We start from the raw sequence: 18,775 nt of genomic DNA, 5'->3' as shown, positions 1-18,775 counted from the left end.
GCCTCTGGCCTTGAGCACGTGGTACCCTGGACTGGACAGGGAGCAGTTTTGGCTTGGGTCTTGGCCTTAAAAGGGGAAACACACACTGACCCCCACCATTCTCCGGGACACCCACACTCTGCAGAGGGCTACCAGGAGGCTGGAAGGCAAAGAGAGGCCAACTTGGTGGGGAGGGCCTATGTGTGAAATGCAGTAAGGCTACAGCTGGGGTCTAAGTGCAGCCCCCAGAGGCAAAGACCCCAATGTGACCCCAGGTCACATTACTAAGGGACCTGGGGTTCACCTATACTTTTGTTTGCTGCCCCCCTCTGAAGTCAAAACCAATGCGCTAGGAGGGGCCATCATCACCCATAGCCTCTCTGAAAATAGGGACAGAGTAGAAAGGGGCCTGAGAAAGAGGAGCCCCCTGCCAGCCCCACAAAGGAAGGCCCAAGCTGGGCATGTTTATGCCACAACCCTGCCCTCAGCTGGATGCCTCCCACAGTGAGCACCTGGAAGAGCTGCTGCAACACACAGACCACTCAAGCGACTCACCCTTGTCTGCATCCTCTTTGCCGTCTTCCTTCCCCTCCTCTTTTCCCTCTTCGTCTTCTCCTTCCTAAGACACGATTTCAAAAACCCAATGTCAAGCATTTGCAGTTGTTTGCAATGGCTATAAATGACAAGGCCCCGAACATGACAGGTATTGGGCCAGGTGCCACACATCTTCCCAGCAGCCCTTGCAATGAGGGCTCATTCTACCTCTGGCTGGGGAGCCTCCTAACAGCCTCGCTCCCTCTACCAGAGATCTCTGCCTCCCTGTGCTGATCATACATGTGTGTAGAACTGCCTCAGGCCAGCCTGTGAAAGCCCTGCTCTGTGGCTCAGGGACTCAGGCAGTCCACTCTTCACTGGCACCCCTACAGATGAAGCATGCAGAACCAGAGCCACTTACCACTCTGGAGTCCCTTTCCACAGCGTCTGCACCTTCAGTGCCATCAGCAGCTTCCCCTTCAGTGCCCTCATCTGGAAGGGGAGACACATTCAGCCCAGGAGTTTCAGGGGCAGGAGGTTGGGGCTGTGACCAGTGACAATAGTGACCCTTGCTCACCATTGTCTGAGTCACTGTTGTCTGAGCAATCAGTCCGGGAGGCTTTGCTGTCTGGCTCATCAGGGCTGCCACTCTGCTTTCTCTTCTTCTTCTTGGTCTAGGTCAGAAAGAGGGAGCTGGGTCAGGGCAGGTGGCTCTGAGCTCCTTGTCCACCTAGTCAGCAGGCAGGAAGAAAGACGTCTTCCACTTACCCGGAAGTCAGCTGTGGTCCAGGTCTTCCAAGTCCGCCTCATCTGCTTCATGCCATTGCCAAACCCGAAGCCAAAGCGGGAGCTGCCTGGGAAGGCACCACCACCTCGCATGCCCTGGAACATGCCATACTCCGGGATGATGTTCTGGGAGAAGAGGGAGGGCAGCCTGGAGGCACCAGGCATGCACTGGCCCCGGGCCCCCATGGGGTCTTCCCACATGCGCCCATAGCCTGAGGCCACTGGCCGGCTACTTCGGGAGTCCCGGGCCCAGCCCTGAGCCCGTGGGCCAAAGGTGTCGCTGCCACGCATGCGAAACTGGTCTCGGTAGGCATCATACTGGCCCTCGTAGGCCATTTCCATCTCAGGGTCAAGTTCGCCATAGTCGTAGCCCGACCGGTAAAGGTCACGCTCACTCAGGACAGCCCTTGAGTCGCAGGCCTCGTAGGAATCATATCTGCAGAGGCAGGTGGCAAGGATCAGGGAGGGCCTCAGGTCCCGTCGCCTTTCCTTTCCCCCAAACCCCCGTCCTGGGGACAGGAACCTCTGTTCCAGTACCCATCCACCTTGCTGGAGAGGCCCAGTGTTGAGAAATGCCAGATAAAAGGCCTCTTGGGAGCAGAGTTTGAACAGTAGGGATGGCCCCCATCAGCTAATGGTCCCAAGCCTGCATATGGACAATCACCAGCCTGGGGACCCTAAAAAGGACTGAGGACCGAGGTGGAATAAGTCTCAGGGACAGACAGAGACACTGCAGACCCCTTAACCCTTTGGGAGCACATGCATTTCTCTGTGGCACCCACTCCACCCAAGGTTGTTCCTTGGCAGAGGCAGAGCTGAGCACCCAAACTACCTCCAGCACATGAAATGCCTGTCCAATGGGCTGATAACGCCCATGAGAAACCTGTACTGATCTCATCCCTCATGGGTAGGGGAATCCCAAAACCCTCCAAAGCCCCTCATTACTGAAAAAGAGAAGGGGAACAAATGGGAAATGTTTCCCAGGAAAAACACTTTGAGCTTGCCCGAGGACTAGAAAAAATGCTTTATTACATCAACCTGGAACTGTGGGGGAGGGGCTCGAACCCTACATAGCAATGAGAAAGGTAGGCTAAACCTCCTATGGCAGGAGACAGGGCACTGCAGAGAGCCATTCTACCCGTGGCTGTAGCCCACAGTCCCATAGGCCCAGACCCCACTTGTCTCACAGGCACAGGAAGTGGCCAATGCTACCCAGTTGCCACTTCATCCCTCACACCTGGATCCTGGCTGTAGCAAGATGGTATACAGGGTCCACATTGCCACTGAGACAAGAGCCCAGCCCCTCTCTGCCTTTGGCAGCCTCAATTTCAAGCACTGTGGCTGTCAGCATGGGGCCAGGGGTTGTGCCTCAGGTTCCCCCAACACTTTTTGCTTTCTACATAACCCATGCAAGCAAGCCCCTCTGCCTCCCAGTGGCCCTGGGGATCTCACTGGACCCCACCAGTACCCAGCCAGGCCCCTCCTTGCTTTCTGCTCTCCCCATCTGTCAGGTGGAGCCATTAGACCACTTTGCTCCACCTTGTGCTAGAAATCCATGTGCCCCCTCACTGAAGCTTCTTGCTAGAGCACAAGAATTCCTGGGCCACCACCAGTTCAGATAGTGACAAGTGCCTACAGAGTGATGCTGTGGAGTAGGGGGCAGTTCTGGGTGCCAGGCCCAGCTCCACCACTTACTCCTGGGTGCCTTCAGGCAAAGGTGTGACATGCCTGTGCCTCATGTTGCCCATCTGCAGAATGAGGACAGGACAGTTCTTCACAGGGTACGTTGGAGGCTCAACAGGTGCACAAGTCTGTCAGGTACTGAAGGGAAGCCAGGAAGTGTTCACATCTGCCCTGTCCCTTATGTAACACTGTGCTCAGCCCCACAGGCTCATCCCACTCTTCATACCCAACCCATCTGTCTTGCCCTGACAACGGGAGTATGCAAACTCTTGTGCAAATTCTCAATGGCTGTCTCCAGAGGTAAGGGATACTTAACACTCTGCTCCTAAGAGCCATTTGGAGGGTACAGTAAAACCAGCCTGGTTTGAGGTTGTTCTCCTCCTCTACAAGCTTGGGGAAAGGCTGGCCACTGGGCAGTGGAGGTGAGGGCAGGGGGGCAAAGCCAGAGGATAGTGTACTGGACCCCAGCAGAGTCTCTGGGAACCTCAGCAAGAGAGTAAGGAGGGAGGAAGCAGACACATAGGCGGTTCAGAGAAGGAGAACGCAGCAGGCAGCAGGTGGGAAGCGCTCCTACAGAGCCTCAGCCCCTAGGTAGGTGCCCACTCACCTTTCTCCACCTGAGCTGTACATGCTTCCTTGTATCATGTCTGTCTCCAAGTGTGGCACCATATCTAAGCGCTGGTTAATTCTGGACAAAACGGAATCGGCACTGGTGCTACCCACAGCACTAGGGTTTGCATTTGTGTCAGAGCTAGGCATTTCCCAAGAGTTTGAAGTGGCCATACCATACCCATAGTTGGTGGTGTTATCCTGGCCATAGCCATAGCCATAACCATAGTTCTCGTAGCCTGCAACAGGGAGAGAGACAGACAGAGATGGCCGGGGCAGGGAGAAGAGGCAGAGACAAGGCCAAACACAGACACAAGGACATTTTCTGTTAGAGACAATCCAGGGACCCTAGCCACCCGAGGAGTTCTCCTGTGAAGGAGTAGCCAGCCCAGAGTCCTCAAAGGCACCATCCCACCTGATCAGGCTGGGCAGTGGCAGAAACATACAACCAGCTCAATCCCAAGGGAGAAGAGAGCAATCATGGAAATGATACTTGCCTCTGTTTGTCCCAGAGTTCCAAGTTCCATATCCTACAAAAAGTAAAAAGGTAGTTACCTCTTAAAATACAATGAGAGTTTAGTTCAGGAATGAAGGAAAACAATGACTTCTACTACCTGGCTGTAGGAGACTGAACCTGTCCTTAATTGAGAAGCCTGGAGCTTGAGAGGACCACATAAATGATCTAGGCCACTTGCTGCCCTGGCGCTCCACTTTCTGGGGCTCTGACCACCTGCTATTCGAGAAGCTTTCCCTTCAAAACCCCATACTCTCTTAAGAACCCAAAATTGGAAGATTACTCCTGTTCTTGGCTAAGCACTGATCAGAGGAAAAGGAAAGTGGCTCCTAGTGCCTCACATAGATTCTGCTGTACAAGAAGCTCAGCACCAAGTCCACACCCACTCTGAAGTCGTTTCACTCAAATTATCCAACAAAGTTCTGTGGAGTAGAGAAACTGACCATGCTAGCCCCTCAACTGTTAGGAAGGGCACCAAGCCATCAAACTGTATGAGTGGAACACATCAGCAGAGGGAAAGACAAGACACAACTCCAATTTGGATTATAAACTAAACATGCTCTGTAGTTTATCACAGAACAGGTGAAAAATTTATTCCTTCGGGAACACAAAGCCATTTAGAACTGATGAAGTATGAAGTCAAGTGGTAACTGAGTCAAGCAGACATTCTTCCTCCACAAGGGAACCCATGAAAACAGACAAGCACCTTTCCAGTGTCTTTGGTGACTGCTCAGAGTCATCTCCTACTCCTGGTTTTCTCTGCCATGCAGAGAGGCCATGCTCAGTGAGATGGCAGCATAATGAATGGCAGAAGCCATCCAATAGTGGAGCAAGAACACACACACTGAAAAGAACTAGGCAGAACATGGGACAGACTGAGATCCTTCTTAATCTAGTGCACAAACAGAATGGGGAGGTGTCAAAAACCAGCAAGGGACTTTAGATGACCATTACATTTAATGAATGTGAGCACATTAAATGTGTGTGAGCACATCAAATGAATGTGTGCTCATGAAGCAAAAAAGCTCTTCATCTGGGGAAACCAAAACAGAGGCTTCTCATTCATTCACTTATTCAAAAACTATCATCTTGACTTCCGCCAAGATGAAGGCATAGGTGGAGACGCCGTGCTTTCTCACACAACCAAGTTTAGAGACAACAAAATATTAGCAACAGAAAACACAGCCAAAACACAGAAAATTGAACTTTTTGGAAGTCTGATAACAACAAATTCTTCAGCCTGACCGGTAAGAGGGGCAAAGCCAGCAGCTGGCGGAGCAGGGTTGCACAGGAAAACTCAGTCAGATGGATTCAGGCATGCGGGTCCCAGGCATGGGATTGCAACGGGCAGATCCAGTGAGTGACCCAGTGAGCGACAGGCGGACCCAGCGAGGGCACTGGTCGGCAGGTTGACTGTGGTCACACATTTGTGCGCAGATAGACCAGCGAAGGAGTGAGCAGGGAAATGGGACTGAGCAGGCCCCAGCGGCAGGAAGCAGTACAGGGGGCCGCCATTTCCCCGCTCTGACCCCCGCCCCAACACACACAGCGTCACAACCCAGTGACCTGGGCAGCCCCGCCCTAGTGAAAACCTAAGGCTCCGCTCCTCATACTTAATGGGCGCAAACAGACCAAAAATGGCTCAAGAAGATCTCAAAGCCCCAGAGCCCATAACTCTAAGCGATGAAGAAATAGCAAAACTTTCAGATGCACAGTTCAAAACACTGGTGATCAGGATCCTCATAGAACTGGTTGATTTTAGTCACAAATTAGAGGAACATATGAAAGCTAAACTAATTGAAATGAATGGCAATGCACAGGAAACCAATAGTAAAGGAAAGGAAACTGGGTCTCAAATCAAGGGAGCAGACCAGAAGGAAGGAAAAAATGACCAAACTGGAAAATATGAAGAAACAAGAATTCAAAAAAATGAGGAGAGACTTAGGAACCTCCAGGACATCTTTAAACGCTCCAACATCCGAATTATAGGGGTACCAGAAGGGGGAAAGGCACAGCCACCAGTGGAAAACTTATTTGAACAAATAATAAAGGAGAACTTCCCCAGTCTGGCAAAGGAAATAGACTCCCAGGAAATCCAGGAAGCTCAGAGAGTCTCAAAGAAGCTGGACCCAAGAAGAAACACCAAGGCACATCATAATTACATTAGCCAAGATTAAAATGAAGGAGAGAATCCTAGAAGCAGCAAGAGATAAGGGGACAGTCACCTATAAAGGAGTTCCCATCAGACTGTCAGCAGATTTCTCAAAAGAGACCTTATAGGCAAGAAGGGGCTGGAAAGAGGTATTCCAAGTCATGAAATCCAAAGACCTACAACCAAGATTACTCTATCCAGCAAAGCTTTCATTTAGAATGGAAGGACAGATAAAGTGCTTCTCAGATAAGATCAAATTCAATAAATTCATCATCACCAAGCCCTTATTATATGAAATGTTAAAGGGACTTATGTAAGAAAAAGAAGATAAAAAAGATGAACAGTGAAAGGACAGCAAACTCACAGTTATTAACAACCACACCTAAAAACAAAAGCAAACTAAGAGGACAGCTAGATCAGGAGCAGAACCATAGAAATGAAGATCACATGGAGGGTTAGCAACAGGGGAGTGGGAGGAGGTGAAGGGGGAGAAGGTACAGAGAATAAGTAGCAAAGACGGTAGGTAGAAAATAGACAGGGGGAGGGCAAGAATAGTATGGGAAATATAGAATCTAAAGAACTTGAGACATGTGGTCATAAACTAAAGGGGGGGAATGAAGGGGGGAATAGAACAACTGTAATGGCATAATCAATAAAATCAAGTAAAATTAAAAAAAAAAACAAAAAACTATCATCTTGAGCATACAGTGCAGAGCCTGGGAGATATGGGCACTGCTCAAGCCCAGAACATGGCATGTTAAAAGAGACAATACAAACCAATGAATGGCAATGGATAGTCAGGAGTGGGAAATCACATAACGAGTGATGGGTAAGAAAAGAGGCTGGCAAAGCTACACAAGGAATAATGCACTTAGCCCTGGCAGCTACGAGAGCCTAGCCATGTGGCTATTTGCACAAGGGACAGTGACCCTAACTATTCAAAAGGAAACAGGACTGGGAGGCAAGGCAGACCCATTGAGGCTGTTAGTGAGGCTGTTAGTGAGGCTGTTAGTGAGGCTGTTGAGGACCTACCAGAACAGTGAGGAAGCACAAGGGAAGGAAGGAGTGGACACTGCCTCTGTGAACACAAGCACAGGCTGCTGGCTGCTATGATGGGCTCAGACAAGCAGCCCCTATGTACCAATTCCTATGCCCAGAGCAACCCAGACTCCCTGATGGATTCCCTAGGTGGGTCTTTTCACACAGAAACCTTTGTTTATCTATCCTATGGCATTTGGAGACACAACCCTCACCCTCCAAGACTTGCTCCTTTCAAAAGAATATCCAAACTCACTTCCATTCCCAGAAACATAAGATCGCTTGCTAACAAAGGGAATTTTTAGGACATTTCTTTTTAAATTAGTTTCTAAATCCCCACCTGAGAACATACTCACTAATTTCAGAGAGAGCAGAAAGGAGGGAGAAATGTAAGAGAGAAACATCAACCAGTTGTCTTTCATATACGCTCTGACTGGGGACCAAACCCACAACCTAGGCATGTGCCCCAACCAGGAATCAAACCTGTAACCCTTTGGTTTGCAGGATGATGCCCAACCAACTGAGCCACACCAGTCAGGGCTGGAACATACATACATACATATACGTACATATGCATATAAACATACACACACACACATTTTTTAAAGAAACAAATCAGAGAAAGAAAATGGTCACAGTAAGCAATACTTATAAAGCAAAAATAAATTCTCAGTGAAATATCTCATATAGGCACCAAAAAAGAATCTATTAAGCTTTATGTAGCATAAGAAAATTTGCTATAGTAAGAAAAATAAAGCTGGATACACAATTCTAGCCATGTATAAATTATTCAACGACCTAAGATAGATATGCTGATACAGTTAAATATTTAAATGGTGGGATCTTGATGGAATATTTTTCAAAATGTTACTTAAATGCTGTTATATCGTTTCTGAAATTTAAGCCAGAAGGAAAAACAAAACTGTCGCTATACTTTCATAGCATGATTGTCTACAATAAAAACAACAACAAAAAACACCACTCAAGCAATCTATAAGTTACTAGAGTTTAGCAAGGTTTATTACAAAGTCAATATACAAAAATCAACCCAACCTCTACATATCAGCAATGAACAACTGAAAACTGAAATTTTTAAAACCATCATTTACCTTAGCATTAAGAAAGACTTAAGTGTAAATTACAAAATATGTGAAGGATCTATATGTTGGAAACTACAAAACACAAAAGAAAGAAATCTAAGATCTAAATAAATGGAGTATTATGGATTGGAAGACTTAATATTGTTAATATGCTAATTCTCCCAAACTAATCCATATATTCAAGGCCATCCCATTCAAATCTCATCAGGAATTTTTATTTTTTATTTTTTAATTTACTTTTTATTATTTAAAAATTTTTTTAATTTATTTATCTTTAGAAGGGAAGGGAAGGAGAGAAGAGAAATATCAATGTGTGGTTGCTTCTGGTGCATCCCCTGCTGGGAACTGGCCTGCCACCCAGGCATGTGCCCTGATGGGGAATTGCCATCAGGAATTTTTATAGAAATGGATAAAACTGATTCTAAAATTTATATGCAAAAAAATCAAAGGAACTAGAATATCCAAGTCAATTCTGGAAAAACAAATAAACCTGGATGATTCACATTAACTGATGTCAAGGCTTACTATAAAGTAATCAAGACAGTGTAGAACTGAAGGGTATTTAAACATATAAATCAATGCAACAGAATTATAGTACAGTCACAGATTCATACATACATGTTCAATTGATTTTTAACAAAGGCAAAAAAGAATCTTGACCTATACTGCACACTTTGTAAAAATATTAACTCAAAATGGATCACAAAATAAATGTCAAACACAGCCCTGGCTGGTGTGGCTCAGTGTTGAGTGTCGTTGGCCTATGAAGCAAAGCATCACCAATTCAATTCCCAGTCAGGGCACAGTGTTGGGTTGTAGGCTAGGTCAGGTCTCCAGTTGGGGGTGTGTGAGAGACAAACACACATTGTTGTTTCTCTCCCTCCCTTCTCCTCTATCTAAAATAAACAATTAAAAAAAACTTATAAATAAGTAAGTAAATAAATAAATGTCAAACATAAAACTACGAAACACCTAAAGAAAAGAAATCTTAGAAGGAAACCTTTGTGACCTTGGGTTAGGCATAAATTTCTTACAAACCCAAAATCACAATCTACTAAAGACTGATAAATTGAGTATCAAAATGAAAAATTTGTGTTCTTCAAGAGACACTGATGAGAATAGAGAGAAAAGCCACAGTCTGGGAGAAAGTATTTGCTAATGGCACACCTGATAAAATGCTTATACCCAGGATACATAAACCAGAGGGAAAAATTTCAAAAAGGATGTGCAACTTGGTACTGTGTTTGATTAAAAGGGGTGAGGCAAGGCAGGCAGGAGATGGAAGCCATGCAAACCAAGTTTCTCCTCGTTTATGAAATACCTGATAACTCCTCACCCAATTTTAAAATATTTTAAGTCTCCCTGTCCTACAGGGAGCAACTGCTAATATTCAGGTAGCTCACTTATGTCTATTTACTCAATGAGAGAATGTCACCACTGTAGGCTGTCTTTCCCCACAGCTTGGTAGTAAGACAAACTAACCTTCTCAGCAAACTAGACATTATCCTTATTAATTCCAAAGAAGGCTCCTTGTCAACTGACAGGCCATGGGAAGACCAGCTTTATCAGCTGAATTACATTTAGTATGTCTGTCCACACTTGAGAAATCAAGCAGCAAATTTCCCTTAACCCTACATGCAAGGAGCTGCCTGGCTTGAGATGGCCTGACATCTCCAAAAACTTGCTAGATTCAGACAGGCAGCCTCTGTGGCACAGCAGTCCCATATACTACCCTAGGGCTCAGTTCATGGCTTGGTCTCTGCTCACACCGATCAGGCTGCTCTGGCACTAGAAGGCACTCACCCACTCTCTGGTTCCCAGGGGCCCAGACTTACCATAATCACAGGTAGGCTGAGTACTTGTGTCTGAGTACGTTGACTGCAAAGTGGTTTCAGATCCCTGGACAAAGCCTAAACATATGCAGAGTGTGGTTAATTTCCCCAAATGAGCCATCTGTTAATGACCTAAGACTACCCTTTAGTGTAGACTGACAGGTCTGCCCCTCACAGGAAAGCCACCAAACACTCTAGCTTCTGAACCCTTTAATTACACCTCCAGAACATATTAACCAATGGAAAGGCGGGCTATATTTAACTTGCTGCGCCAGAAGAATTAGATAAAAATGTTCAAATACTTGAAACCAGTAACCTGTTTTGATAAATGAGTACCCAAAATATCATTCACTTAAATGAGGAAAATACCCATAACAAATTACTGATTATTGCAGGTGAGCTGTCTCTGATTCAAACAAGGATGGGGGTTATTTTTGAACAATGTTAACACAAATATCCTCCCTCCCCCAAATCTCAAACCAAAACTGCTTTGTATTTTTAATCTTCCCATAAAAATTTACGTATTACAATTACCTTTTAAGTGTAATTACTTGGGCTAGCATGTTTATATAAATATTACATACATATTATATCCTATTTTCTCACCTATTTCACAGTTTAAAGTGAGTTAGTTCCAAGCAAGAAAAATCTGAACCTTTTACAGACACTACTGCTCTTAAATGCTTATTGTAACAGACTATGATCAATCCTAACACTATCCTTAAAACTACATCAGGGCCCTGGCCTGGTAGCTCAGCTGGCTAGAGCATTGTCCCTACACCATAAAGTTGCAGATTCGACCCCCATCAGGGCACGTACAAGATCAACCAATGAATGCATAAATAAGTAGAACGACAAATCGATGTTTCTCCTCTATCTCTAAAATCAATTAAAATAACAACAAAAAACTACATTAGCCCTGGCCAGGTGGCTCAGTTGGTTGGAGCACCGTCCCATACACCAAAAGGTTGCAGGTTCGATCCTGTTAGGGCACATACCTAAGTTACAGCTTAGATCCCTCATCAGGGTGTACACAGGAGGCAACTGATCGATGTTTCCCTCACATCAATGTTTCTCTTTCACTCTCTGAAATCAATAAACATATCCCTGGATGAGGATTAAAAAAAGAAAACCTACATCAAAGTTATTTTTTTTAATGATTTACCCACAACATGGAAATTATGACAGATAACCATAAGAGGCAATATGTGCCTATTTCCACCAGAACCAACTCATGACCTAAAAATAAAAGCCAGGACCTCCAACAGCTTATTTAGAACAAAAGCATACATTAAGTGCCCTTCCTGGAGTGGGCATTCATATATTGTTGACAATCTCTCTAGTTCATCTCTTAAGGTCATAGCCACAAAGATGATAGCAACAGCAGCCAATACTCAACAAGGGTCTCTTCCACAGGGTGCCAAGAGCTATATCTGCATTATTTTATTTTGTCCTTACCACAACCAACAAAGAGGAGAGGCCTAAGATTCCTTACCCTGCAATCCTATAGTCCAAAAAGGTCTGCAAACCAAGTGTTTTCCTCAAATGTGGTACAATACTCATTCGGGAGCAAAAATGATCTGTGAGAACAATCTTTCTTTATACCACTAGGTATAGAAATAATGTGTTTAATTATTGGGTGCTAGCCCACATTCCGATGTGGGTGCTATGGAATGTCCTTTTCTCAAGCCGGAATTCCAAAACACCCATCACCAAGGGTTTCAAACAAGGATCAGTGGACCGACACTTTAATTTAGGGAACTAAAGGGAACTCAGTGAGGGAACTCAGAAGAGGCACTGGGGAAGGAAAAAGCCTAAAGTATACAAACCCAACCTTTTCAACCTTCCCTAATTAAAGAGGACAAATTCAGTCCTTACTGGTGTGGCTCAGTGCATTGAATGCCGGCCTGCAAACCAAAGGGTTGCTGGTTCAATTCCCCATCAGGGCACATGCCTGGGTTGTAGGCCACGTCCTCAGTACAGTGCAGTGAGCACAAGAGGCAACCACACACTGATGTTTCTCTCCTTCTCTTTCTCCTTCCCTTCCCCCTCAAAATAAATAAATAATCTTAAAAAAAATTTTAAGTAAATAAATAAAGAGGGTACATTCAGCCCTGACCAGGCAGCTGGGTTGCTCAGTTGAATAGAATATTGTCCCATCAGCCTGATACACCAAGGTTGCAGGTTTGATCTCTGGTCAGGTCACATACAAGAATCAACCAGTGAAAGCATAAATAAACAGGACAATAAATCGATGTTTCTTTCTCCCCCCCCCCCGCCCCCGCTTCCTCTCTAAAACCAATTTAAAAAAAAAAAAGTAGAGAGGGTACATTCAAATGGATTCTCTCCAGGGACCAAGTAGCTTCCCGAGATACCTAAATTCTAAGCATTGATGAAACAGATCAAGAAACACTAAAAGCATTCTTCATGCGTTTCACCTATGGGAAAGCCTCAGTGTAAAAAGGAACCCTACAATGGCTTTTCCACTGTTTGTTGAAATAGCTTGTGGAAACCTTTTTGTTCAGCAATCAGGCAATCAACAATACGGCACCAAACTTTAGGTAATGTGGTTTGTAAGTACTGCAGCTGCAAGTGGACCCTACCACATGCTGATACGAACATATTGTACGAAAGCTGCAGAGCGAAAGCTCTAAGTCTGCTCAGGGGAGAGGAGCCTTGGTTCATTCTTTGGGGGGGAGGGGGGAGGAAAGGCAATCTATGCAGCCTTAAGAGGTCAATGGCAACCTCTGCTCGAATTCCATCCTCCATACATTACACTAACCTTCTGTTCCACAACACTGTCCCCAGGTCTGGACTTTCAGTAGCCAGTTATGCTCTAACTGTGAGTAAATTCTTTCTTGTCTGGTTCATACATCATTCTCTTCTTGGTTTGATGAACCAGTTTGACCTACTCTGGGTGAAAAATAAGCAAGTTTTTGGTCCTATAAAGCTAAGGGTCAGACCATGGATTTATGGTAACTATGCATCATAGCTGTCTCCTCTTGGCCAGCCTCCCTGACATCATTTTCACATAAAAATAAACAAAGCTTCTCCGTTTATTTTCCTTCTTTTTCTGAAAGGGGAAAACTATGTGCTGGAAACCAGCCTCCAAGATGACCTCTAATGATTCTTGCCTTCTGCCATGATGTTATCCCTTCCCAAACTGATAGAGGTGGTCAGTGTAACCAGTAAGATTACAAAAATGACTGAGTATGACTTCCAAGGCTTCCACCCTGTGTTCTCTTAGATCATTCACTCTGGGGGAAACTAGCCACCGTGCTGTGGGGTTCTTTCAGGAGGACTGTGGAGAGGCCCACATGGTGAGGAACCAACAGCCAACATCAAACTACTAGTCATGTGAATTCAAGTCACCTTGGATATGGGTCCTTCAGCACCCGTCAAGCCTTCAGTTCAGACTAATACCCAAAATGTAATCTCACCTGGCCAGTGTCACTCACTTGTTTGGAGTGTCATCCTGTACCCCAAAAGGTTTGATTCCCAGAACATGTCTAGACTGCAAGTTCAATCCCTAGTCGGGGAAGCCTTCAAGAGGCAACCAAGAGATGGTTCTCTATTATGTTAATCTCTTCTTCTCTCCCCACATCTCTCTAAAAGCAATGAAAAATAACTTCATGTGAGGAATTAAAAAAAAAAAAAGTAGCCCTGGCTGGTGTAGCTCAGTGGATTGAGCATGGGCCTGGGAGCCAAAGGGTCACTGGTTTGATTCCCAGTCAGGGCACGTGTCTGGGTTGCGGGCCAGGTCCCCAGTAGGGGGCACGTGAGAGGCAACCACACATTGATGTTTCTCTCCCTCTTTCTCCTTCTCTTCCCCTCTCTCTAAAAATAAATAAATAAAATCTTCAAAAAAAAAAAAAAAAGAATGTAGGGTTTGTTCTCCAAACCCTAAATGTTCTCCAATGTAGGGTTCTATATGTTCTTATACAGAAACTGTGAGATAATAAATGTTCCTATAAAAAGACCGATAGCATTTAAGACCTTTGTTTGAAGGCCTGCTCCTGGCTTTTTCTGTCCTGTGTTTCCACTGCTCTCATCTTTCCCCTCAGTGCCAGAGATGGAGACTCCTTTCTCAAGTACACATAAACTAAGTTCAAAAGTTGGACAAATTATCAGAAAGATAATTTATTTTAATCACATTCTATTAGTAATAGTAATTATAACATTTGCTCCAAAGCCTCCAGAACTTCTCCTTAAAAGCAAAATGGTTGTCTGAGATACCATTAAAGTGTCTTTGACTTTAGTGGTCTGCTTTTTAAAAATGAAAGACATTATAAACCTACCATGGTTTTCAGTTCTCAAGATCAAGGAAAAAAACTAATTATAACCTCATTAGCTTTGCTAACTCACTACTCACTCAAACCCAGAACCTACAGATCTGGAGTTTGAATTCAGACTTGGCCATTAGGGACCTCTCTAACTCAAGTTTCCTTGTCTATAAATATAAATGCTTCATTTTTAAGTTACCCCACAGTACCTAACCATTCCTATTGTGGCTTCTTCAGCAGCCTTGCCCCTAGACACAGAACTGTCTTCCAGTTCTTGGTAAGACCTGGTGAAAAAGATTACATCTCAATTACACAGATGTCAGTAACAACCCTAATGACTTTCCTCCTGAATTAGGAAAGTTACAGAAATGCTTGGGCAGGGTTGCCCAATCTTTGCATTACTAATTTGCAAGCCAGATGATTCTTTTATTTTTTGAAGACTTTATTTATTTACTTTTAGAGAGAGAGAAAGAGAGAGAAAATCATCGATCAGTTGCCTCTTGTACTTGCCCCAACTGGGGACTGGCCTGCAACTCAGGCATGTGCCCTGATGCGGAATCAAAGGAGCAACCTTTTTGCTTTCCAAGCCAATACCCAATCAACTGAGTCATACCGGTCAGGGCAAGAGAGATAATTCTTTGTGGTGGGAGCCCATCTTGCACACTGTAGGATGTTCAGCAGCATTCCTGATCTCTATCCACTGGATGACAGTTGCACCCCTCCTCCCTGACATGACAACCAAAAATGTCTCCAAACATTCTCAAACGTCCCCTAGAGGGTAATAATCACCCCTGGTTGAAAACCACTGGACTATAGGATGATTGATCCTGACATGGGAGGCCCGGCACCATCTTCTTGCGGAGACCAACATAAAGCAGCCTTCAGAGGAGCCATAAAGGCTTAGGTTCCTTTCTCAGTTCCCAACACTCCAGAGTAGAACCCTGGTTACCGGGCAACCACACGTGTTCAGCCTAATACCCCCGTCGACAGGGATGGGGGGAGGGGGAGGTGTGGTTGTGGGTCGCTCCTGTTTGAGCAGCCTCATTGGTTACTACCACGACAAACCCCGCAGTCCGATTCACCCAGGGATGATTTACAATTGCCCAAGCATATTCCTGGCGCCCCTCTCTGAACTCATCATCTATCCTCCACTTTGCTCAAGTCCTACTGGTCTCCCTGGAAGATCTCTTAAGGAGCCAGGCAGCTCCTGCACCGTGCCCCCACCCCCAGCCTATATGTCAACGGCTCCCTAGGCCAGATATTCTTCTGAACTCCCTTACTGTATGTAGTCCGGTCTCTGCTTGAGCGTTACCTTTTTAGAAATCTCCAAGCAGCCCATGTAATAGAAAACCCCCTCAGAGTACTGACCAGCCCAGAATATATCCCATACTCATTTGTTTGCTTGCTTTGGTCTGCCTTGGCCTATAAACTGCTTGAGGTATTCTTGCCAGTATTTCAGTGCCGATCCAGCACCTGTCAAAATGAATCTGACAGATGGTGAATGAATTACCATGGCAACCAGCCATTCCGCTCAAGTCTCAGGCTCAGGCTCAATTCCTCCTCAAGGCCCAAACTACCCCGCTAAGTCCAAACCCTCCAAATATTTACTCTTCACCCCGGGACCCATGCCTCTCCCAGCCCGGGACCCACGGGGGTGGGGGTGGGGGGCTGCGACATCTTGCAAGGACACTGTGCAGGGGAGGGTGCGGCAACGGCGACAGAGGCCGAGCCTGCTGACTGATCCAAAGGGGCTAGACGTGAGAAAGGACGACCTGTGGCTGCGAAGTTCGAGGAAGCCGGGCCGGAAGCGGAGGTGGGGAAAGAAAAGACCTCGAGTCCCGAGACAGTAGCCCGCAGACACAGGCGACAGAAGCCATGACCTCCGGCGGCCCGGAGCTGGGACGCGAGGGAGCAAGCACAGAGAACTGCGGAGCCGAAGGTTGAGGAGCGCGAATCTAGGCGACCGTCCCTCGGCGCCATTTTGTGACCACAGAGAGGGCAGTATCAAGGCCTCGGGGAAGGAGCGGGTGAGCCCTGCGCGGCCTTGGTACGTCCCAGTCCCTGGAGACCCGACCCCTAACCCAGCCGGGCTCACCTGTGTAGCTCATGGCAGCGGCGAATACTACACTAGAAAACTCTGACAGGCGCACCGCACATCTGACGCCGAAATACACAACACAATCCCACAGGCTTTCTGCACACAACCGAGCCCCGCCTCCCAATTGCATTGGCTCGCTCCCGGCTTTGGCTTCACGCCTATTGGGCCACCACGCTGTCTATACCAAACGCGGAGGGCGTTGCCAATCTCACGAAAGCCCCACCCTATTCCCCCCCCCCGCCTTCCGTTATCTCAAGCCCGCGGTGATTGGCTAAAATAAGCAGCTCTGGAGGTGGAGTCCAGTGGGGTTCGAAGGGGCGGAGATATGCACTACGGAACACCCTAAGGCTCAAGAGCGCCGGGTGGGTGGAAGGTCTGTGTCTCCTAGGCCCACCAGAGGGAGCCGGTTCAGGCCACCGGGGTGCTGTGCCAGCCTGGGCTATTTGTAACATCTCTGGCCTTCACCTTCAAAACGAGCACGGTAAAGTCATGTTGCAATGAAAATAACTAAGCGCCAAACAAGATGCTGGGCATAAGTTCAAGCATGTGAGACAATATATGTAATCAGTCTGGTGCCGGGTGTACTAAATGTTATATTTTGTTTTCAATGGGTGTATAACAATAGCAAATATATTTATATAGCATGTTTATATTATATATGTAATAAGTGGATTGTTTCTCATCTTGAATGCTTCCTCACACCTGTGAGGACCTTTAAAAAATTTTCTCAGCCCTGGCTGGTGTGGCTTGGTAGATTGAGTGCCTCCAGCCTGTGAACCAAAAGGTTGCTGGTTTGATTCCAAGCAGGGCACATGCCTAGATTGTGGGCATGCGAGCAACTGATGGATGTGGGCAACTGATGGATGTTTCTCTTGCACACTGATGTTCTTCTACCTTTCTCCCTTTCTAAAAATAAAATCTTTTTCTTAAGTAAAATGAATAAAAATTCTCACTTAAAAAGAAAACTGAGACTTGGAATTCATGACTTGCTCAAGATCCTTCACACTTAAGTGTTAAAGACTCCTCTAAAACCTTCTTGGTGGTTCTGGACTTTGAGAGATCCTTCAGTAGCCAAGCCAGGTTCCAGCTCTGTCCACACCACCATCACAGGGTATGTGCCATCCACTGTCAGAGACATCTCGTAACTTCTGAGACATTATTCAGCAGAGCTGCAGACTATGAAAATGGCACTTAACGTGTTTGTTAAAACTCATTAAGCTATACAATTATGGGTTTTACACTTTTTTTGTCATAATTCGACAGGGTAGGGGAGGGGTGGAGAATTAATAGCTAAAGAGGTTGGTCATGAGTTAATAATCCATGAGTAGATGAGAGGATTCATTGTACTATTCTACTTTTGTAGGGTTAGAATTCTCCATAAAATTTTAGTAAAATGACTCCTCCCCCCCACAAAGGGGGCTTCTGCATATCTCGCTGCCTCATGGGACAAGGTTTATGATGCTTTGAAAAACTTCCTCTGCAAAGCACATTAATATATAAACATATACACACACATCCCAGCTTTAGGGCTCATTTGTGTCACCCTCAGGGATGCCTGCCTTCCTGTCCTCCACAGCAGTCCCTTGGATACTTCTCCTGGGGAACTCCCTTTGTAGCAAATACCACAGCCATCCTTTTACTCTCACTTGATTTTGTTAACATCCAATCTTCTACAACCAAGTCAGAATGACTTAGTAAGTGGTGTGTTCAGAAGTTTTAGGAAAAGACCCCTTAGTGGTAAGACCTCTGACCCTTTTAAGGCCTCACACAGCTATCACTACACAATTGTAGGCGAGGAAGGGCTTCTCGGGTAGAATTTATAAATTCTTGCATTATTTGAACTTTTTGAAAACTCAGCTTATATCACTTTTACTTTTTTTTAAAGCAATAAAACTAATTTGTAAAAAGTTGAAATATGTGCCTTTAGGTGAGTTCTCATTCAAGATATCCTCCCTGCTTTCAAAGTCTAAGACACACACACCCACAGCCTGAGATAGACAGCAGTGGGAGAAGCCTTCCTCCACTGGGCAAGATATGTGTCCTGACCTCCCTCAAGCAGAAAAGCCATGTGTGCAGGCCAAGACCACTCCCATGGGCATATTGTAACAGTTCTTAGCCCCTCCTTCCCAGCCTGGTACATGGTGGGAACTAGGGTAAAGAGGGCTGA

At 45.8% G+C, this 18,775-nt stretch overlaps 1 protein-coding gene across 5 annotated transcripts in view; it reads right to left on the bottom strand.

The window, feature by feature from the left end:
* The window catches only part of AKAP8L (A-kinase anchoring protein 8 like), a 34,502-nt gene extending 17,768 nt beyond the window's left edge, over nt 1–16,734 (bottom strand). The window contains exons 1-9 of one of the 5 annotated variants that reach the window (XM_037141889.2): nt 16,606–16,734; nt 10,231–10,305; nt 4,089–4,121; nt 3,773–3,830; nt 3,590–3,670; nt 1,282–1,735; nt 1,091–1,187; nt 935–1,005; nt 535–598 (exon numbers count right to left, since the gene is read on the bottom strand). In XM_037141889.2, coding sequence (XP_036997784.2) covers nt 535–598; nt 935–1,005; nt 1,091–1,187; nt 1,282–1,735; nt 3,590–3,670; nt 3,773–3,830; nt 4,089–4,121; nt 10,231–10,305; nt 16,606–16,618 — 946 coding nt within the window. In that variant the 5' untranslated portion in view covers nt 16,619–16,734. Of the gene's footprint in view, nt 1–534; nt 599–934; nt 1,006–1,090; nt 1,188–1,281; nt 1,736–2,994; nt 3,121–3,589; nt 3,831–4,088; nt 4,122–10,230; nt 10,306–11,225; nt 12,453–16,605 lie in introns of those variants that run through there. The other 4 variants (XM_037141887.2, XM_037141890.2, XM_053668099.1 and 1 more) reach the window with 4 other exon arrangements.
* Nucleotides 16,735–18,775: the final 2,041 nt, after the last annotated feature.

The sequence above is a fragment of the Artibeus jamaicensis genome, unplaced genomic scaffold, assembly GCF_021234435.1.
Source record: "Artibeus jamaicensis isolate MK-2021 breed Jamaican fruit bat unplaced genomic scaffold, CSHL_Jam_final contig_477, whole genome shotgun sequence".
Classification (NCBI taxonomy): Eukaryota; Metazoa; Chordata; class Mammalia; order Chiroptera; family Phyllostomidae; genus Artibeus; species Artibeus jamaicensis.
The sequence above is the reverse complement of the archived record's forward strand: the minus strand, read 5'-3'. Positions and strand labels throughout refer to the sequence as shown.